We start from the raw sequence: 23,933 nt of genomic DNA, 5'->3' as shown, positions 1-23,933 counted from the left end.
TACAAAAATGCATAGTTTATTTGAAAACGATACGTACAATGTATATGTGGAAATGTACAAGCAACAACATTGTACAAAATGTAGACAGTCGGTATGTTTGTATGAAAGGCTTGTGCATAAACAGCAGACAGTCTGTACACAAACTGTCCTCAGTCTGAATACAAACTGCAGATGATCTGATCACAAACTGTAGACAGTCTGTACGGAAAACGTTCGCAATCCGGTCAGCAACGTCCCACGGTTTGTCAATTAACTGTACAGAGAGTTACAACTAAAGTTGGTACCCAGCATTGTAGTACCTGCCTCCCCTGTATAACATACACCTCACCGTCAAAGGCTTACCGGCACAGACAGACAATGCAACAATATATCACATGCAACAAATACTGTTCAGATATGTTTAAACGTCCACTCGTTTGTATAACAAATATATTTAGTAACTTAGCAACATGCTAGACCGACTCGGTCGACAACGGAAATATATTATACCTAGTTAAACAAACTACGAACTCTGCCATTGCCTGTATTCCTATGTTGCGTCTGAGAAATTTTGCGTCAGTGACCTCCCGCAACGTGAACAACTTTGTTTTGAGAGCGGTGAATGTGTTTCCATCGTAGTGCTAATGGAATAAATATGTCCTTGCTGTTTCAGATACGTGTAGTGCTGATCCAGAGTAAGCTGCTATCGATGTACATCTGATCAACATGCGAACTGGAGTGACTATGTTTACGAAAGTTGACATCCTATATAGTAACGGTACACGTTTTGGCACACTGTGACGACCGTCGTATATGCGTCAATATTCAAGTGTAAAAAACATGACGACAGTCAGCATTGTCAGAGAACATGTAAAGTATCTAGGAACGACATTGACAATCAACAGGTACGTTATATAGCCCACGTGAATATGGCATTATTATGTACATATGTGGAAACAATGGAAGATAACACTTGGAAAACATCTCCTGAAACTACGCTCCACCCTGCTGCACGTCTGCCCTGCCACGGTTGTACGGCCATCAGCTGCTTTCCTAGGAGGGGGAGGCAAAGTGAGGTCAGCGGCTACTGGTGCAGGTTGGCGGTGGTGGTCGGGTGTTTGTTTCTTCCATGTTTGTTGTTTACTGATGCACGTGACATTTGGACACTGACAGTCAGCTGAAACGAAAATTGCCAAAACATGTGTTCCTGATTCTCACTATTACCGACAGTAAGTAGCTGCTAATTACATGATAGAACCACCATGCTGACGCTCCAGACATTAGTTCTCACTGTCAGGGAAATGTAAGGGCAACCACTGATCGTCTGGAGCCAGGAGCCAGCAGCCAGCTGGATCACAGAGGCTGATGATGTAACCACATTGAGCACCATCTTATACCCCTGTGTGCAAACTGTATTTCAGCCACCAGTAGATATCCCGACTGACTTAAGACTCAGCCACGTATTTCTGCTGTGTAGTGACAGCGGAGTTAAAACAAGTGAGCGTCAATTTGTGTTTGATGAGCGCTGAGAGCCCCCACGTAATGTGATTTACATTGTCAGGGCGTCTGAGTACTGTGTTTATAAAGTGTGCTAACAACATTCGCTCGATAAGTGACTGTCAACCCCGCTTAACATTCCGACTACTGGTCTTCTATTATATTACGAAAGGAAGGCACAATATACAAAAATGTAAACGGATTGGACTGCAGTCATGTGAAGCTGCATCTGTCAACATGACGCTCCTACGCTGATGTGGGGATTGTAGGGCTCTTCCGGTGTTACGTCTCGAACCCTAGAAATTCTCTCAGTGACAAGAAGAGGGGCGGTATCAGGCACAATAATTCCATTGTTGGTCCATGTAAGATCTATCGGATGCAATCACCGCCGATTAATGTTCCGTTTTGGGGGGTTTGGAGGATTTTTTCCCCTGCTAAAGTGTGTTAATCTAATGTACAACTGACGTGCAGCGGTTGAGTTTCAGCACAGCTAGAATCAAGATCATGATAAAAGCCTACTCAGGGCCCCTGTATAATCCATGTGAATTGTCACTTGAAGGCAAGGTGTAGTGACAACCCACATATGTACAATCCCACCCCGTGATGTGCCACCTAACAGCAAGGTGTAGTGACAACCCACAGTTGTACAATCCCACCCCGTGATGTGCCACCTAACAGCAAGGTGTAGTGACAACCCACAGTTGTACAATCCCACCCCGTGATGTGCCACCTAACAGCAAGGTGTAGTGACAACCCACAGTTGTACAATCCCACCCCGTGATGTGCCACCTAACAGCAAGCTGTAGTGACAACCCACAGTTGTACAATCCCACCCCGTGATGTGCCACCTAACAGCAAGGTGTAGTGACAACCCACAGTTGTACAATCCCACCCCGTGATGTGCCACCTAACAGCAAGGTGTAGTGACAACCCACAGTTGTACAATCCCACCCCGTGATGTGCCACCTAACAGCAAGCTGTAGTGACAACCCACAGTTGTACAATCCCACCCCGTGATGTGCCACCTAACAGCAAGGTGTAGTGACAACCCACAGTTGTACAATCCCACCCCGTGATGTGCCACCTAACAGCAAGGTGTAGTGACAACCCACAGTTGTACAATCCCACCCCGTGATGTGCCACCTAACAGCAAGGTGTAGTGACAACCCACAGTTGTACAATCCCACCCCGTGATGTGCCACCTAACAGCAAGCTGTAGTGACAACCCACAGTTGTACAATCCCACCCCGTGATGTGCCACCTAACAGCAAGGTGTAGTGACAACCGAAACCTGCACAAGAACCCCACTCATTGACGTGTCCCATAAAGGTGAGTTGTTGTGAGACCGCTACCTTATCGTCTCCCCATCATAGGAGTGCCGTGCAGTCTTTCGAGGTGGTGGTACTAGTGCCAACTTCATTTCCGCTGGACGACGACTGTCGCGCGATGCCTGACTTATTAACGCTGGCGTAGAGGCCTTCGGAGACGTCGATGTTGGTGGTGTTCTCCAGTGTTGTCTCTATACGGTACTCAGGTTCCGGAGCTTCAGGGCCCAGCTGCATCACTGCATCCTGCTCACAACAGAGAAGGATCACACACTACACACCACAAGATTCAGGCAACCACTTCCCTGACAACTTTATGGAAATATTAGAAAGAACACATTTGTCTCGTTTTGATTTAAGCGGTATGATGCCTCACATTAACTAAGTTTGAAAACGACATCTGTAGGTGAATAATCATTGTACCGTGACATAATGTATTGTAATCGAGATAGGTACAAGTAAACCAAACAGTGTGAAACAGACGGGTACAAGTAAACCAAACAGTGTGAAACAGACGGGTACAAGTAAACCAAACAGTATGAAACAGACAGGTACAAGTAAACCAAACAGTGTGAAACAGACGGGTACAAGTAAACGAAACAGTGGTAAACAGACAGGTACAAGTAAACCAGACAGTGGTAAACAGACAGGTACAAGTAAACCAGTAAACCAGACAGTGGTAAACAGACAGGTACAAGTAAACCGGGGGGGGGGAATGTGTGTGTGGCATAAATGACCAAATGTGTGTGGATAAACTGAGTGGCACAAGTAAAGCAACGTATGCTAGACGGTGGGAAACAAATTACTATTTCAAAATGATGGGCACGCATTAACCAACTTAGTGTTATACTGAGGGGCAATTCCTAAACAGTGAATTATCTCAGATTAATCTTGTGCCTCTATATATACTACCGACAAGAAATAAGGGAACTAATGAAATAATAGCGAATTTGAAACTGCTTTAAATATCCACTAAATCAATTTTAGGCGTCAAGTTCAGTATCTGGTGTGTCCACCATGTTGGGCAACACATTCACGGCACCTTGGTGGCATGCTGTTAATCAATTTCCGGATGGTTGCCCGTGGTATTGCCCGCCATTCCTCCGGGAGAGCTGCACCAAGCTGGGACAGGTTGGCGGGTCCTGGGTCCCTGGCGTACACACTTCGACCAAGAACGTCCCAGAGATGTTCAATTGGGGACAGGTCTGGGGACTTAGAGGGTCAGTCCAATGTCTGGATACCTTCTTGTCGGAGATAAGCGGAGACAATTCGGGCCCGATGTGGTCTGGCATTATCATCTTGGAATACAAAATTTCGGCCGATAACTCTAGCCAATGGAGCCACAACAGGACTCAATATTTGGTCAACGTATCGCTGACCAGTCATGGCTCCGTTAATGAAGACCAAATCTGACATGTGTAATCCCACCCCACACCATGACAATATACCTCCTTATCGATCATGGTCAAGAGTTGCTGCTCTGGCATATCGCTCCCCGCTCCGACGCCAACAACGTTTTCTGCCATCTGTGAATCGTAGGCAAAACCTTGACTCATCAGAGAACATGGTGTAACGCCAGTGGCGCATAGCCCGTCCCTGATGCTGCCTAGCCCATGCCAATCTTTGGCGCGTATGGTGAGCTGAAAGGGTGACACCCTTAAAAGGCCGTCTTGCTTTCAGACGAGCTTGATAGAGTCGGTTTTTAACGGTTGAGGCTGAAATTCGTCTTCCAGTGAGTGTGCGGAATTCTCTATTGATGGCAGGGGCCGATTTAAACCTATCGCGTAGAGCAATTAACGTAATGAGACGATCCTGTCGTGGTGTCGCTGATTTTGGTCTACCACGCCCAGGTCTCGTTGCAACCCCACCCGTTTGACGGTACTTATGCGACAGGCGTGAAATTACACTTTTTGATTTACCCATCTGCCGGGCAACTTTCCCCCCCCCCCCCCCACCCCACCCCTCCTACTCTATCATCCCCACAATTCTCCATTTTGTTGCTTCACCGAGATACTGCCTCGGAGGCATTTCTGTCAGTAAGTGTCAATCTCTATTGCATTAGTGATTGCGGCTTCTCCAGTACATTTACAGGAGTTAACTTCTGTATGCACGTGTAGCACGTGCTGGGCATGCATTATGCGAAATTCCATTGTCATTGGATGTAGCGTTTGGGAGATACGCCACGTGAACGGACCCTGTCACAGTCAAAGTCATCTACATTCAATTTCTTGGTTCCCTTATTTTCTGTCGGTAGTATATATTTCATTTAGTCTTCAGGAAAATAAACTTACAGGCGCGGATTTACAACATAATGAAACTGAAAAGAAGTTGCAAGATTCCTGAGCATCTGATACTGAGGACCCCATACAGTTTCCTCGGCCTTTTTCGGAATGACTTTGAAGTTTATGAAGATATCAGCGAACGTTCGGTAAGTGCAAATATTATATAGCAACGGTAGAAACAGACAACAACGACAAAGAACTCTGCCTGACATGGACCTCGTCATCCAGCATGTTAGTTTTGCAGAGTTAAGGCGACAAAGGCAAGTAAGAGGCCTATTTACGCAAACAATCCAACATCGTAATATGATGGTTAACTCCCTTGTGTTAGAGTCCGTTCCTGTGTCGATTGCAGTGGGTTGGTGACAGAAAGCAAACCTGTGGCGAGGGAGAGATGCCACAAGGTACAGGCGAACGTGGGTCAGGGAGAGATGTAACAAGCTACAGGTGAACGTGGGAGAGCGTGAGATGTAACGAGGTACAGGTGAACGTGGGAGAGCGTGAGATGTAACGAGGTACAGGTGAACGTGGGTGAGGTGAGATGTAACAAGCTACAGGTGAACGTGGGTGAGGTGAGATGTAACGAGCTACAGGTGAACGTGGGTGAGGGTGAGATGTAACAAGCTACAGGTGAACGTGGGTGAGGGTGAGATGCAACGAGCTACAGGTGAACGTGGGTGAGGGTGAGATGTAACAAGCTACAGGTGAACGTGGGTGAGGGTGAGATGTAACAACCTACAGGTGAACGTGGGTGAGGGTGAGATGCAACAAGCTACAGGTGAACGTGGGTGAGGGTGAGGTACAACTGTACATTTATGATATCTTACCCTTTCTTCTATGTGAGGATTATTCCTGTAACAAGAATCATGTTTGTATTATCGACAGATTTCCTTAAGATGTATTATAATGTTGTTGTCGAGAGATCGACTTGTATTTGTCACACCATGGCGAACATTGCTCTAGGGTCAAACATTAAACATGCGTGATATTTCCTCCCTGCTACCCGTGATACCGATATATAGGAGCTGAACACGCGTGCGGTTCTTCTTGGGATTTTGAGCTATTATGCTTTCGTTATATACCTCTGACTTTCGACACAGTATGTTTAGCTCCATTCTACCATAATCGCGTTATTTAAATATTCAAAAGGAACTATCTACCGTCTTGACGGTGCCCCTTCGCTAATCGGCTCAGAGGCATATCACGTACTTATGTACTTCTGAATGACTTACTCAATCACAATCTAGTTATTTGCTGAAGTCATGGTAGAGCTCAGTGCATTCTAACAGTAAACACGAGGAAATGATCGACTGATCGCTCAACTCACACTATACTCAGTGGTTTGGAATGAAATACAGTGAGAGATGAATATGTGAGGACCTGTTTCATACATACCATCTTTCAATCCAGGAACCTGAAACCATAACACACGTCACGTGTACTGCAGGTAGTAAGGAACATCTCCTTACAAACATATACATACAACAATCCCAGGTAAATATTATAACTACCCATGAACAGGAGCACATGGACCAGCATTGTACAACAACCTGGACAGTTTTAGTCACGGAATACATTACGCAGTTCCCACTACTCAATAGTCGATGCTCGGAACACGGTACATTTTAACCCGGGAAGAAAACCTACCTCTGTCCGAGATGACCTGGGTCGTCAGGTGTTGTTCGGAGGAATGACGGCTCAACATTTTCATCACTTCCATTTTCTTCCGTTCGTGTTTAGGTATTAATTCATAACCAAATGACCTGTAAATTGCGCCACTGCGAAAAAAAGAGCAAAATCAAGAGTCATCAGAAGAAGACATATCCCCCTGACCCCAACATATTTGAAAGGACAAATCATCTGAGACTTACTTGAGTTTTTTAGACTAAGTTTAAATCGTTTCCATTGAAACCATGAACAACATTTAAGTGCAAGTAATGGATCGCGATATAGTGATTTAACTGGATGTGGTGCAGTCACGTGGATGAGCTCAAACAATCAACCTTTGCATGAACAATGGCCTCTTCTGCTGTCCATGATTGGATTAACGCTATACAATGGAGGGATCGGGACCTAGATTTTCGAAGCCCTTAAGATGTTTGTAAGGAAATACTAATGTATGGCACATACGACTATCTTAGCGCTACGACAGCTTCGAACAAAATCTAGGCCCTGGTCGATTGGCAAAGTCAGTGTTCCATGACAATGTGAACTATTGCTCATAACATCAACCACTTGTTCAAACTTTGTTCTATGCCCAGGCCTTGCGAAATATATAAAAGGATCACTTTCTTGCTTCAGCTGTGTTATGCCTTGAGCAAGTGGTGTTTGTATGTAGAGTGTCAATGCCCCCACATTCGATGATATGCTGTGTAAATGTAAATCTTCGGGCGTGATACAACAAGGACTGGAGATACTTACCAGTTGTAAAAGATAATTCCCATCACTACACACAAGATGAGGAGGAGGATGGCCACTGTGCAGCTGGCGATCAGGTAGTCGAGGTCTTTGGTTTCAGCGGCGATCACTAAAACACACCAACATATTACGTTACTGGTACCTTTCCACTCACAGTGGCATTTTAGTGGAACTTCCATCTCTCTTCTCAGACAAATTCCATGACTCGGCTCAGCTGTACGTAATCGTTGACAGCGACTCTGACAGAAGAAATACGGCCGAATATCATGATGGTAACGTGTTTGAACTTCTTTGGAGAGTGTCTCTGGTGATGTGATTTTTAAGACGCGTTGTTTTATTACATTGAAGATTTTTCGTATCAAATAAACTATTCAGCTTTAGTTATATCTTGATCAGAGGAATGCATATGCTTGATGACCCGAGGAATGAGTTCTCACATATACATATGTGATACGTCTGTTGCGCGGAGTGATCGCGGTAACCACAATGCGGAAGTTTCCATAGTGACGTATAGCGTCAGATTACAGCAGTGTCATGGAAAGGGTGTGTAATAAATACAGAACGTGACACAAGTGACTTCAGACACAATGTGTTGAATGAGAAGATGTTGGAGAAAAACTATGACATCGAAGGACAATCCAAGATATGTTATTATGACGTTCTTTATCTTTGTTTAGCATCATATATCAGGGGAGAAATGGGAGAGATGACGGGGTCCCAAACCAAAACATGATAACATGGCAATACAGGACTGGTGTGTTCAATACGCAGTGTTTATCTGGTGTGTGGATGGTGTGGATGTGTGATTGGTACACCACTAGAGCACATTGTGTCCCAGTCCAAAATTGATTGATTGCATATCTCATCGCAGTCATAAAGAAACAGCCTATATCATAGTTGTTTAGAGATGATTACATTATCAGAATTTGATCAAACATGCATTGGTACAATTTCATTGATATACTTTGAATGTATAAACGATCTCACAGTAGCAAATTATTTAGCTGTCCCTTAGAGACATCATAACGCCCCACAACATAACTGTAGACTATAACATGACCACCTGTGTCTAACTGTAGAATGTACACGCAGAGCTACGTACCTGTAGACATACATGCCCAAGCGTGTCACTGTAGACTAAAACATGACCACCTGTGTCTAACTGTAGAATGTACACGCAAAGCTATGTACCTGTAGACACACATGCCCAAGAACGTTACTGTAGACTATAACATGACCACCTGTGTCTAACTGTAGAATGTACACGCAGAGCTATGTACCTGTAGACATACATGCCCAAGCGGGTTACTGTAGACTATAACATGACCACCTGTGTCTAACTGTAGAATGTACACGCAAAGCTATGTACCTGTAGAAATACATGCCCAAGCGGGTTACTGTAGACTATAACATGACCACCTGTGTCTAACTGTAGAATGTACACGCAGAGCTATGCACCTGTAGACATACATGCTCAAGCGTGTCACTGTAGACTATAACATGACCACCTGTGTCTAACTGTAGAATGTACACGCAGAGCTTTGTAACTGTAGACATACATGCCCAAGCGTGTTACTGTAGACTATAACATGACCAAATGTGTCTAACTGTAGAATGTACACGCAGAGCTATGTACCTGTAGACATACATGCCCAAGCGGGTTACTGTAGACTATAACATGACCACCTGTGTCTAACTGTAGAATGTACACGCAGAGCTATGTGCCTGTAGACATACATGCCCAAGCGGGTTACTGTAGACTATAACATGACCACCTGTCTCTAACTGTAGAATGTACACGCAGAGCTATGTACCTGTAGACATACATGCCCAAGCGTGTCACTGTAGACTATAACATGACCACCTGTGTCTAACTGTAGAATGTACACGCAGAGCTTTGTAACTGTAGACATACATGCCCAAGCGGGTTACTGTAGACTATAACATGACCAAATGTGTCTAACTGTAGAATGTACACGCAGAGCTATGTACCTGTAGACATACATGCCCAAGCGTGTCACTGTAGACTATAACATGACCACCTGTGTCTAACTGTAGAATGTACACGCAGAGCTATGTACCATTAGACATACATGCCCAAGCGTGTCACTGTAGATTATAACATGACCACCTGTGTCTAACTGTAGAATGTACACGCAGAGCTATGTACCTGTAGACATACATGCCCAAGCGTGTCACTGTAGACTATAACATGACCACCTGTGTCTAACTGTAGAATGTACACGCAGAGCTATGTACCTGTAGACATACATGCCCAAGCGTGTCACTGTAGATTATAACATGACCACCTGTGTCTAACTGTAGAATGTACACGCAGAGCAATGTACCTGTAGACATACATGCCCAAGCGTGTCACTGTAGATTATAACATGACCACCTGTGTCTAACTGTAGAATGTACACGCAGAGCTATGTACCTGTAGACATACAAGACCAAGCGGGTTACTGTAGACTATAACATGACCACCTGTGTCTAACTGTAGAATGTACACGCAAAGCTATGTACCTGTAGACATACATGCCCAAGCGGGTTACTTTAGACTATAACATGACCACCTGTCTCTAACTGTAGAATGTACACGCAGAGCTATGTGCCCTTAGACATACATGCCCAAGCGTGTTACTGTAGACTATAACATGACCAAATGTATCTAACTGTAGAATGTACACGCAGAGCTATGTACCTCTAAAAATACATGCCCAAGCGTGTCACTGTAGACTATAACATGACCACCTGTGTCTAACTGTAGAATGTACACGCAGAGCTATGTACCTGTAGACATACATGCCCAAGCGTGTCACTGTGGACTACATCATGGCCACCTGTGTCTAACTGTAGAATGTACACGCAAAGCTATGTACCTGTAGAAATACATGCCCAAGCGTGTCACTGTAGACTAAAACATGACCACCTGTGTCTAACTGTAGAATGTACACGCAGAGCTATGTACCTGTAGAAATACATGCCCAAGCGTGTTACTGTAGACTATAACATGACCACCTGTGTCTAACTGTAGAATGTACACGCAAAGCTATGTACCTGTAGAAATACATGCCCAAGCGGGTTACTGTAGACTATAACATGACCACCTGTGTCTAACTGTAGAATGTACACGCAGAGCTATGTGCCTGTAGAAATACATGCCCAAGCGGGTTACTGTAGACTATAACATGACCACCTGTGTCTAACTGTAGATTGTACACGCAAAGCTATGTACCTGTAGACATACATGCCCAAGCGTGTTACTGTAGACTATAACATGACCACCTGTGTCTAACTGTAGAATGTACACGCAGAGCTATGTGCCCTTAGACATACATGCCCAAGCGGGTTACTGTAGACATACATGACCAAGCGTGTTACTGAAGACATACATGGCCAAGCGTGTTACTGTAGACATACATGCCCAAGCGTGTTATTGTAGACATACATGCCCAAGCATGTTACTGTAGATTACACTATCCGTGAAGATCCGGGTTGGCACTGTTCTACAGTAACCCATGTTATCGGATAGGTCGGTCACGCTCTGTGACTTTGGTGGCACGTGTCATCGTATCGAAATTGCGTAAACCCATGTCCACGGCGTTGATCAATGGATTGTCTGGTCCAGTCTCCCTTATTTACTGAGAGTGGCGTAACACTAAACTCAGAGTAGACTACACGTGACCAACTGTGGTACTGTAGACTAGTTCTTTGAGAGGTATTTTAGAATGGAAACCCGAGTTCTTATTTCAATGAGTGAAACGTTTCGACGCAGGTACAAACACCGTTATCAAATTTGAATTGAAATTGAATTCAACTCGGTCACTCTGTAACTGTAGACTATATATGGCCAACTGTATAACTGTACAGGCGGTATATCTCGCCCTCAGGCTAAGGAAGGCGCGTCTTCGTTTATGCTTTGTTTATGGGTACGTGTCATGTTTGGATGTGTAGATGTGTGTTAAACAATACGCCATGTTCGTCAGCCGTCGTAACTGTCACACGCCTGAGGTGTGTTATGCAGACATTTCGATGTGTTGCCCACTCTATGCCATGACGGTATTTCCCGGTTGTAAAGTCGTGTTATTAGACAACAAGGTGTTCAGATACATGCCACACAGATCAATGATCTGCACAGAGACGGGATACACGGTCTTCACTCACACTGGCGGTGTATGATGACATGTGTCGAGGGTACTGCTGCGTAATATATCATATGCAATGTCAAATGTTTGGTATGAAGACCTGCAATGTGAAACGAAGAGCCCAACCTACATGCTCTTCACATGTGCACACATTTTTATTTCTTAGTTTAGTTAATGATTGGGAGTATTTATTACTTACAATTTTCTCTTTTCCCTTCTTCCCTTGGTATCGCTTTAGTTTCTAATTAGTATATGCCCTTATAGTTTGACACAACTATGGTCAAGATTGACAAGCCTTTGTTTAATCCAAAATATGCTGGGATTCGTTTTTCTGTTATACATTTATGTTTCTCTTCCTTACAATCAAATACAATCTCTGACATATCCGACATACTGCGCCACGTGTTCTTTTTACCTGACAACCAAAGGGAATTACCATATGAATTTAGAAGCACCAGACACTCAAGAGAGGTGACTCGATTAATTACAAAAAGCCGCCACACAGTTGGAATATTTATCTCAAATGTAGTGTTTTTATCCCACATGTAGTGTGTTGTCTGATATGTTGTGTTTTACATGACATGTAGTGTATTGTCTCATATTTTTGTTTTGTCTCATGCCTATTGTGTTTTGTGGTATATCCATAGCCTATGTTTAGTCAGCGTCGTTACATCCTTGAACCTGACACTGTCCTGACGGCGACATCACAATGATTACAGGGAAATATATTACTGTACCCGTAACTAATTACAATGATTACAGCGACATATATTATTGTACCTGTAACTACCTCACCGACACCACTGACCTTACTTGACGATATTCTTCATCACCCTTCTGTTCTTAGATAATTGACAGCAATAATTATCTGCAGTGACTGAGAGTTCTTGCAGCAATGTGTTCAGGAACGTCAGGCGAGACAATCTGCTCAATTAAGTCACGTTTTGTAGGTATATCTACAATGCATCAATCGATGTGTAACAAAAGTTTTCACTATAACGCAATTCCTTGAGGCGCGAGATATATCCAATAACCCTGTATATTGTTGTCATCCAATATGCCTTTTATATTGTTGTTTACAGGCTAAAAGAATGCCAGCGGCAATCTAAAAAATAAAAGCCAACGACTAATTCCAATATCAGTTACAACATGGTGACATGATTCAACTGCCACCAAGTAAACAGAGTACCTGGTTGAGCAGGGTAACCGGACTTGACACGTAAGTGTAGTCCTGTTGTCGGGTGACGACAGTACACCAAGTCAGTGATGTATCGTGGATCAGAGATATCAGTGGACACCCAGTATGAAGGATGTACAGTGTAATCCTCTTGTCGGGTGATGATAGTACACCGTGACGTTGGCGTATCGTGGATCACAGACCTCGAGGGACACCCAGTATAAAGGATGTACATACAGGGTTTTAAACAGTATCCATTCAAGAAAGTACATTCAAGTCTAGAATATGTGGCAAGTCTACTATAGATTTCCACAGTTTCAAAATGAAGAAAGTCTCTGGGTTCCTTTTCATTACAACATGTTATTATTTGTCATGGACAGTATTTTTCTGTTCATGTGTTCATTTCAGAGATTAGGTGTTAGTCTCTGTTCATGTGTTCATTTCAGAGATTAGGTGTTAGTCTAGCTGTGGCCATGAAACGTCTGCTTCTTGAAATCCTTAAACTATGCGTGGATTCATCTCTATCGGTTCTGAACATATGCAATGAGCAGTCCGAGTCCATATACCACTTAAACACACTACCCCCATCATACCTTGACCCGTCTAGCATTCAGAAATACAGATGGAAGGTTGTAACGTCCTGTGGTGCCGAATGTACTGTGAGAAAGTATGGTTTCAGCAATATTCAGTATCCATGGTTCTGGTGACTGGTGCAAGCCGCACCTTTGTGCTGGTGACATGTCTCATGAGCAGTCAGTGGCAGTGGCAGTATTGTCCGGATAAACGAGAGCCAATAAATGTGCCTGCGCGTGTCTGACTGTCAGCTCTCCTTATCTGGAGTTAGGTGTGAACAATTAACGAGGTATGTTTAGGGCGTGCCTCGTCGTTCAGCTTTTGTCGGGGATGACTCGGCGCTGGTGGGTACAGAGTTAATCGAATCATTGGAATCACATTTCAGTAACAGACGAATTCAACAAAAAGCTTTTTCCATGATGATTATGTTTCGCCTGTCCATTTCATACCGAGTAGCCCATACAGGGCTGTGGAGAACACATATTACTGGGAGTTATCATCTGTGGTGTGTAACCCTGACCCTTCCCATATTGGAAGTAGGGAAACACGTCTCTCTGACCCCAAGTCGAGTCAGGGCGTGGTTTGCCGGGTCCGTCTCCCATACAATATCTGTGATATATTTATTTATAGATCTACACGCACAATCCCGTGCCACGATGTGACTGTGACGTCATCAACATTCATTCATATACGCACTGTCAACTGTCATATCTGTGTGTAGCTAAAAGGTCGTAATACTGTTAAATCTTTACAAGGTCGTGGCAATGACGCATTTTATTGTTTGGGGATATTGGGATAACAAGGAAACCGTGCGCTAGTAGTTTCAATACTTTCCCCCAATGGACCCTATATGGTGCTGATCCTGTTGTAAGGTGCTGTTGAGCATACAGAACATGTTGGTATTATTATTATTATTATGTCCAACTAGCATATGAATATTGGGGTATAGTGTATAAGTGGACATTGCAAAAAAGCTGAATGAGGAACTGGGTAAGTGAGTGAGTTCAGTTTTAAGCCACACTCAGCCACATTCCAACTATGTGGGGGCGGTCTGTAAATAATAGAGTCTGGACCAGACAATCCAGTGATCAACAACATGACCATCAGTCTGCTCAATCGGGAACCGATCACGTGTGTCAACCAAGTGAGCGAGCCTGACCACCCGATCCCATTAGTCGCCTCTTACGACAAGTATAGTCGCCATTTCTAGCAAGCATGGGTTGCTGAGGGCCTGTTCTACCTCGGACCTTCACGGGTCCATGTATCATACCCGTACTGCGTGAAGGTCCTCAGTGTCAACACTAGACAGGGTCTAGATTTTGATCACTCAATGTGACCACTAGACGGGTTCCTCAAGGTGACCACTAGACGGGTACAAAACATGTTTGACAGTTGTTTTTTTTTTGTTGTTTTTTAAATAACCTCTTGACACGGAACCTCCGTTTTAACACAGTGACGTTAACTGACGGAAATAGTGCGTGGCGGCTAAATGTGTAATCGAGGTATGTGTATTTCAGATGTGAGTATCTTTTTCAAGCGGACCTTCTTTAACCTATTGTCCTGCCCAATGGGGACTGAATCGGGTTTCACGCACAGATGGGATTGCACTTCCTCGTTGAGGCTGAACATTGTTTACAGCCAATAGCTGCACATTGTGCTGCCGTGAGGAAACTTGTGTCCTTCAGGGGAGTCATCGTATCGTCTTTCTCAAAAGGTGCACTATCAACAAGTCACGTTTATGTAACATTTTCCATGTAAGCGGTCTACATGGGAATGGATTTGACCCCGCAGGTCAAATGTTCTCGTGGTTCTTCACATCGACGTTTTTGCAGCACTTATCGCGAGGCCACACTGAGGCTTCATATCGTACTTTGAGGGGCAGCAAAGATGTAGTATATACGGTATTAGGATAGACCATGTCAGCTCATGTCACAAATCTGTTTTATCTTACCTCACACACGCATGTCGTTTCTTGATTGGCTGTGCGCTCTTCTCGTATTTTCAATGTACACTGTTAACAAGCGAGTAACATTTTTCTATTCCCCGCAAGGAATACTGTGGGACTTCATTTGGTAGTTCGTGTTAGTAATTCTCCAATAATGGATCGAGTCTCGTATGATCTAAGGAAATTACCGATGTTTTCCGAATGAAAATCGATGAAAGAGAGATAACTCTGAAGTTGTTTTTCTTGTCGTCTGTCATTGTCGAATTTGGCTAATTGCCATACTCTGGTTCTTCTAAACATTGTCCGATACTCATGCTTCAAACTGGTCAAAATTTACATATATCTTCGGTACGATATATACGTTGTTTACTGCTCCCTCAAGTCCCATGGGTTGATGTACCTACTACGTTTATGTTTGTGATGAGTAGTACTGTCACGTACGTCTGACCAACAGGGTGTGGCGAGTAGTACTGTCACGTCCGTCAGACCAACAGGGTGTGGTGAGTACTACTGCCACGTACGTCTGACCAACAGGGTGTGGTGAGTAGTACTGTCACGTACGTCAGACCAACAGGGTGTGGTGAGTAGTACTGTCACGTCCGTCAGACCAACAGGGTGTGGTGAGTAGTACTGTCACGTCCGTCAGACCAACAGGGTGTGGTGAGTAGTACTGTCACGTCCGTCTGACCAACAGGGTGTGGTGAGAAGTACTGTCACGTCCGACAGTCCAACAGGGTATGGTGAGTAGTACTGTCACGTCCGTCTGACCAACAGGGTGTGGTGAGTAGTACTGTCACGTACGTCAGACCAACAGGGTGTGGTGAGTAGTACTGTCACGTATGTCAGACCAACAGGGTGTAGTGAGTAGTACTTCACGTCCGTCAGACCAACAGGGTGTGGTGAGTAGTAGTACTGTCACGTCCGTCTGACCAACAGGGTGTGGTGAGTAGTATTGTAACGTCCGACAGTCCAACAGGGTGTGGTGAGTAGTACTGTCACGTCCGTCAGGTTGAATCAGCTAACGTTTTCATACTTAGGTCCGGACACGATACTCGGTGTTGATCCGATTGTATCCGTGGATGGCCGGCCACGCGCGCTGAAAACAGCACCCGCCGGTAGTGAAGGACAGTAAAAAGCTAGTAAAGACTGACAACAGCGCTACTGATATGTAGAGATACTAATATTGTATACAAGAGAAACCCGTTTTTAATCTGTACAATCCTGGTTTCGGGTTGGTAAGGTTTAACGATTAATTAATAGACGACTATCAAGGCGGGACATATCATGAATGGAATACTATATTTGGCAGAGCGCTAAAGGCGCTACTGTTATCTTGTGCTATATTGTATACACAAGTAGCGGTACTCATGACAACATGAACAAATTGTGATATTACAGCATTGACACCATTCAAACCTAACGACAAAGCATGGAATACTTTCTTCCGTTCCACACTCACAACATCAACGCGTTTCGTAGTAACATAATATATACTTCATGTCTGCCGTTTGCAGTTAGTTATGTGTTTGGGAGAGTTTAGCTTTACGCCGCACTCGTCAATAGTTCAGCTAAATGACGGAAGTCTGTAATACTATAATCAAATCGGGACATCCGAGCCCATACAATCCAGTGATCAATAACAGGAGCATCGTTCTACGAAATTGGTATACGATGACGTATGTCAACCAAAGCAACGACGAGCATGACCACCGGATCCCGTTAGTCGCCTCTTACAAGCAAGGGTTACAGAAGACCACTCCCTACCCGGATCTTCACGAGGTTGTAGTTAGTAGTACTGGGTAGTACTGGCTTCATCATTACTTTCTGATAGCCGAAGGAAAACTTGTACGATTAAAGACATCATTTGTTAACTTAAAACGAAAATATAGATGTACATGTACAAGTTATTGTATAAGGAATTCTTTCCACTTTGGTAGTGGAGTAGAAAACAGTCCCTGCCCTATGTACTCGCTGTGCCGGGACGTCGTCGTCACATACACTGGCTAAATGCACGGAATGGACATGGTGACAGGAGGAAACAATAAGAGTCTGAACGGTATTATTGTCATTTGCCTGATTCTCTATTCCTATATTTGTTCAAAGGATCATATTTCCAGACCTGTACATCCAGATATCACACCCGGGGAAGCTATGAAAGCTGTAATCACGTTATGTAAACATGTATATAAAGTGTGTGCTGTCATTTGGCCATATCTGCCACGGTGGACCCTGCCTGACCCCCTGCCTAGCTAGATCTGTGTCAACCTGCCTGGGTAGATCTACGGACCCAGTAGTTTACGTACGTGTATGTAGGTCAGCGTTTGATCATACTGAGAATATACATGTTCAATGCAGAACATTTTTAATAGAGAAAATCCCGAGACAGGAATCCGTTGATTGACTAATCTGAAATATATTTGCAACAACAACAAAAAATGAATCACCCATTTACTGCTCGTTTGTCGTCAAATGAAAACGATAAACTGCAAATTAACTCAAAATCAGAAGTCTATGAACATTCAGTTCTCTGCCAAATGGGTTGATAATTAGACAGTTTTGGGTATGTCCCCTCAGAAGCTGAAACATGTCCATCGACGGCATTGTAGAACTCAAGGTTGATAATTAGACAGTTTTGGGTATGTCCCCTCAGAAGCTGAAACATGTCCATCGACGGCATTGTAGAACTCAAGGTTGATAATTAGACAGTTTTGGGTATGTCCCCTCAGAAGCTGAAACATGTCCATCGACGGCATTGTAGAACTCAAGGTTGATAATTAGACAGTTTTTGGTATGTCCCCTCAGAAGCTGAAACATGTCCATCGACGGCATTGTAGAACTCAAGGTTGATAATTAGACAGTTTTGGGTATGTCCCCTCAGAAGCTGAAACATGTCCATCGACGGCATTGTAGAACTCAAGGTTGATAATTAGACAGTTTTGGGTATGTCCCCTCAGAAGCTGAAACATGTCCATCGACGGCATTGTAGAACTCAAGGTTGATAATTAGACAGTTTTGGGTATGTCCCCTCAAAAGCTGAAACATGTCCATCGACGGCAATGTAGAACTCAAGGTTGATAATTAGACAGTTTTGGGTATGTCCCCTCAGAAGCTGAAACATGTCCATCGACGGCATTGTAGAACTCAAGGTTGATAATTAGACAGTTTTGGGTATGTCCCCTCAGAAGCTGAAACATGTCCATCGACGGCATTGTAGAACTCAAGGTTGATAGTTAGACAGTTTTGGGTATGTCCCCTCAGAAGCTGAAACATGTCCATCGACGGCATTGTAGAACTCAAGGTTGATAATTAGACAGTTTTGGGTATGTCCCCTCAGAAGCTGAAACATGTCCATCGACGGCATTGTAGAACTCAAGGTTGATAATTAGACAGTTTTGGGTATGTCCCCTCAGAAGCTGAAACATGTCCATCGACGGCATTGTAGAACTCAAGGTTGATAATTAGACAGTTTTGGGTATGTCCCCTCAGAAGCTGAAACATGTCCATCGACGGCATTGTAGAACTCAAGGTTGATAATTAGACAGTTTTGGGTATGTCCCCTCAGAAGCTGAAACATGTCCATCGACGGCATTGTAGAACTCAAGGTTGATAATTAGACAGTTTTGGGTATGTCCCCTCAGAAGCTGAAACATGTCCATCGACGGCATTGTAGAACTCAAGGTTGATAATTAGACAGTTTTGGGTATGTCCCCTCAGAAGCTGAAACATGTCCATCGACGGCATTGTAGAACTCAAGGTTGATAATTAGACAGTTTTGGGTATGTCCCCTCAGAAGCTGAAACATGTCCATCGACGGCATTGTAGAACTCAAGGTTGATAATTAGACAGTTTTGGGTATGTCCCCTCAGAAGCTGAAACATGTCCATCGACGGCATTGTAGAACTCAAGGTTGATAGTTAGACAGTTTTGGGTATGTCCCCTCAGAAGCTGAAACATGTCCATCGACGGCATTGTAGAACTCAAGGTTGATAATTAGACAGTTTTGGGTATGTCCCCTCAGAAGCTGAAACATGTCCATCGACGGCATTGTAGAACTCAAGGTTGATAATTAGACAGTTTTGGGTATGTCCCCTCAGAAGCTGAAACATGTCCATCGACGGCATTGTAGAACTCAAGGTTGATAATTAGACAGTTTTGGGTATGTCCCCTCAGAAGCTGAAACATGTCCATCGACGGCATTGTAGAACTCAAGGTTGATAATTAGACAGTTTTGGGTATGTCCCCTCAGAAGCTGAAACATGTCCATCGACGGCATTGTAGAACTCAAGGTTGATAATTAGACAGTTTTGGGTATGTCCCCTCAGAAGCTGAAACATGTCCATCGACGGCATTGTAGAACTCAAGGTTGATAATTAGACAGTTTTGGGTATGTCCCCTCAGAAGCTGAAACATGTCCATCGACGGCATTGTAGAACTCAAGGTTGATAATTAGACAGTTTTGGGTATGTCCCCTCAGAAGCTGAAACATGTCCATCGACGGCATTGTAGAACTCAAGGTTGATAATTAGACAGTTTTGGGTATGTCCCCTCAGAAGCTGAAACATGTCCATCGACGGCATTGTAGAACTCAAGGTTGATAATTAGACAGTTTTGGGTATGTCCCCTCAGAAGCTGAAACATGTCCATCGACGGCATTGTAGAACTCAAGGTTGATAATTAGACAGTTTTGGGTATGTCCCCTCAGAAGCTGAAACATGTCCATCGACGGCATTGTAGAACTCAAGGTTGATAATTAGACAGTTTTGGGTATGTCCCCTCAGAAGCTGAAACATGTCCATCGACGGCATTGTAGAACTCAAGGTTGATAATTAGACAGTTTTGGGTATGTCCCCTCACAAGCTGAAACATGTCCATCGACGGCATTGTAGAACTCAAGGTTGATAATTAGACAGTTTTGGGTATGTCCCCTCAGAAGCTGAAACATGTCCATCGACGGCATTGTAGAACTCAAGGTTGATAATTAGACAGTTTTGGGTATGTCCCCTCAGAAGCTGAAACATGTCCATCGACGGCATTGTAGAACTCAAGGTTGATAATTAGACAGTTTTTGGTATGTCCCCTCAGAAGCTGAAACATGTCCATCGACGGCATTGTAGAACTCAAGGTTGATAATTAGACAGTTTTGGGTATGTCCCCTCAGAAGCTGAAACATGTCCATCGACGGCATTGTAGAACTCAAGGTTGATAATTAGACAGTTTTGGGTATGTCCCCTCAGAAGCTGAAACATGTCCATCGACGGCATTGTAGAACTCAAGGTTGATAATTAGACAGTTTTGGGTATGTCCCCTCAGAAGCTGAAACATGTCCATCGACGGCATTGTAGAACTCAAGGTTGATAATTAGACAGTTTTTGGGTATGTCCCCTCAGAAGCTGAAACATGTCCATCGACGGCATTGTAGAACTCAAGGTTGATAATTAGACAGTTTTGGGTATGTCCCCTCAGAAGCTGAAACATGTCAATCGACGGCATTGTAGAACTCAAGGTTGATAATTAGACAGTTTTGGGTATGTCCCCTCAGAAGCTGAAACATGTCCATCGACGGCATTGTAGAACTCAAGGTTGATAATTAGACAGTTTTGGGTATGTCCCCTCAGAAGCTGAAACATGTCCATCGACGGCATTGTAGAACTCAAGGTTGATAATTAGACAGTTTTTGAAAACGTGAAATTATTCATTTGAATAACATTTTTTAAATGTGCGTGTGACAAAGACCGTTATATCCCGAACGTGGCTATAGAAAGCATGTACTTATGTTAGATATACATCCGATATGACACTATGATCTGAAGGTATTGGTATGTCTGTCGGTTACTCCCGTGGGTGGGGGCTCCGGGGTCAAGTCAGGACTCACTATGCAGCCATGTCTGTCAACCCCCTGCCGCGGGCAATGCTCCTTTATCTTAAAACGTCTTTGTAGTTACCACGCTTCATCAAGCACGTCTATGTATGTCAAAGAAAACCTGGTTTATGAGGGGAAATAACAACCGGTCCAGCTGTGTGACATAACTTGAAACTTATATACACGAAATACACACTGACCACTAGTCTCTGAAAATAGATGTATGTTCAGTTGGTTACATATTAAACTGTCACATTATCGTCTTCCAGTTAAAACTGGTAGAAAGTTGAATACTGATTAAAATGACAGGAAATATACTTTTTGCACCTTAACTGTATTAGGAGATGTGTACCACTGGCACTACCTTTTTAACTGTCAATATTTGACGAAAGAAGATAAATGTTTATTCCCAAAAAGTTCATTGCAAAGCCTTCAATATTTAATATGGACAATACATTTCCGAGACAATGTGTCTACTTTTAAAAGATTGTCCATAATTCAGCCGTTATGTGCTGCGTACATTCAGATAAACACTCCTTCAATGCATTATTCATTTATATTACATCAAAGTATATATTTGGCCATTTATACTATTGACAATGTCTCCTGTAAATCTCGCCATGTTATATTGTATTCGTCGTGAGTAAGTAAAGACAGGTGAAGTAAGTCAGGTAAAGTAAGGTCAGGGTCAAGTTGTTATGAGATTTCTTGTTTCAAACCTATGGACTGGTACAGTGCAGTCACGTACACACTGAAATGCAGACATGAGTGTCGGCTGACAGGCACATATGTACTGTTGTAGTTATACAATATTATAACAAACACACACAGGCGCGCGAGTGCACACATGGAAAAACATCTTGTTTTTGTTTCGAAACTTTAGTTTGAAATATTTCAACAGCATGTCGTTGTCCAGATACTGATCGATCGTTTCGACACCACAAAACCCGGTGTATTTTTAGTTTACGTGTCGTGTCTACACCCGGTCGTGAATGAAGCAATTGTTCGGTCTACCATGACGGGTCTGCTTCTGTTCTCGGCGCTGACAGCCTTCACTGGGGACTCACGATCTGTGGCAGTTATTGCCCGAGAATGTGTAAAACACGCAATATAATGTGTGTGCTCTCTATAAACAGACCCATGTTAGAACGATAACTAGCGTATGTGTATTAAAGAGGGAACACCGACAGCAGGACCGTGTTGCTGGAGTCAATAACGTCAGTGCCTCGCCTATAACAAAACCGGTTACTGGTTCCCTATCACTGCACTAACACAATAGACAACATGTGAAGGCAGGAAATTGAGAAGTATTTAGCGCTATAGCGAGGCCGGTATGACAGTACTACACGTACTTCCTACAAACACAACGTTTAAGAACGGAGAAAGAAAAATAGCGAAAATTTTACAGTTGAGTTAATCGGTATTTCCCGTGTAGTGTGACCGATGCAATATAGGTCATGTATATGGAGCTAATGTTGACATGGTAGTCTGGATCAACTTCATACACTCGGGCTATCGCCATCTCAATACATCTGCCACGTTTCTTCAAGTTTAAATATTTCAGTAAGTCATCATACGAACGGTACGTTTGTGTCGTGTAACATGTTGACAAGCGTTGTCCACGCTTGTCACTGAAACCTACAACATCCTCCTTGATAATGTCCATACTAAACATCGATAAACGTCGATAAACAAAACCCCACTGACCTGGAATCAATGTTAAGAAGACTATCACAGTCTCACTCAGTAGAGATGTCATTTTGATCCTCCTGGGTATGATCCTAGACGGTAATATCAGCACCCGACTAGTCTTCCGTCCCAGTCTGTTGGCGACACTGTGATCACCACCGTACTGTCACTATAGCGAGGTCAAAGTGGGCTGGGGTTGGGTTACCTGTGTCGCCGCGCAGCTACCTGTCCCCTGAGTGGGATGGGTGTGTTGGGGAGGTAAGCTGATTGGTCCACTCACACACGGATTTCGTAAATAACCTATTATGTCAGTCCTATTGTTTAATTTGTGGATAGAACGTTCTCTGTATACGCGTGATAAGTTATCAGTTATGTATGGCTTCCATATTGTTTGTTCCCTTTCAATGTTTTTAATATATTCACGTGGTATACATAACGGCATATTACTTGCACACATGACAACGTTCACGTGATTCGGTGTTATTTACGGAACTATTGTGTGTATTGCAGAACTCAGCATCATTGTAGCATGTACGCTGCTGTACCTACGGGATCACCCCTCAATTAACTGGCGGTGATTATCAAGGAAAGTAATGTGGTTTGAGTGTAAGTTCGAATCCCTCTGTGAATTCGATGTCTGTCTGTGGTGTACATCATATATGAAGGTGTCGATGTAGTGGTAACACGTCACCGGTTTCTTGAGCGTTACTTGACTCTTCTGTGGCGGCACGACACGTCATGTGACTCATATATCACCGATAACCACATGGTCTGTTTCCACAGCATCCTGATGTCCATACGATGGTTGGTGATACGTGTGACGTATTAGTTGAAATGCCTCAGTAACACAGCTATATTGAAATCGACCGTCCGCTTATTTCCGCGTGTTATACGTAATACTGGTTGCTAAGGGCGACCGAATGGATTGGGTGGTCAGAATCGCTCCTCCCAGGTCTCCTTTTGTCCTATATACAGGTTGCTAGGGGCAACCGAGTGGATCAGGTGGTCAGGATCGGTCCTCCCAGGTCTCCGCTTGTCCAGAA

General features: G+C 43.7%; 1 protein-coding gene across 1 annotated transcript; it reads right to left on the bottom strand.

The window, feature by feature from the left end:
* Window positions 1–23,122, bottom strand: LOC137284315 (uncharacterized). The gene is made up of 7 exons (XM_067816084.1): window positions 22,909–23,122; window positions 7,502–7,607; window positions 6,728–6,858; window positions 6,476–6,494; window positions 5,908–5,932; window positions 2,829–3,047; window positions 1–1,156 (listed from the first exon to the last, which is right to left on the bottom strand). Exons 1-6 carry the CDS (start codon window positions 22,958–22,960, stop codon window positions 2,844–2,846), a joined length of 537 nt encoding a protein of 178 aa, XP_067672185.1. The 5' UTR covers window positions 22,961–23,122; the 3' UTR covers window positions 1–1,156; window positions 2,829–2,843.
* Window positions 23,123–23,933: the final 811 nt, after the last annotated feature.

This window comes from Haliotis asinina, chromosome 5 (assembly GCF_037392515.1).
Source record: "Haliotis asinina isolate JCU_RB_2024 chromosome 5, JCU_Hal_asi_v2, whole genome shotgun sequence".
NCBI classification, from domain to species: Eukaryota; Metazoa; Mollusca; class Gastropoda; order Lepetellida; family Haliotidae; genus Haliotis; species Haliotis asinina.
This window is presented reverse-complemented; position numbering and strand designations above follow the sequence as displayed.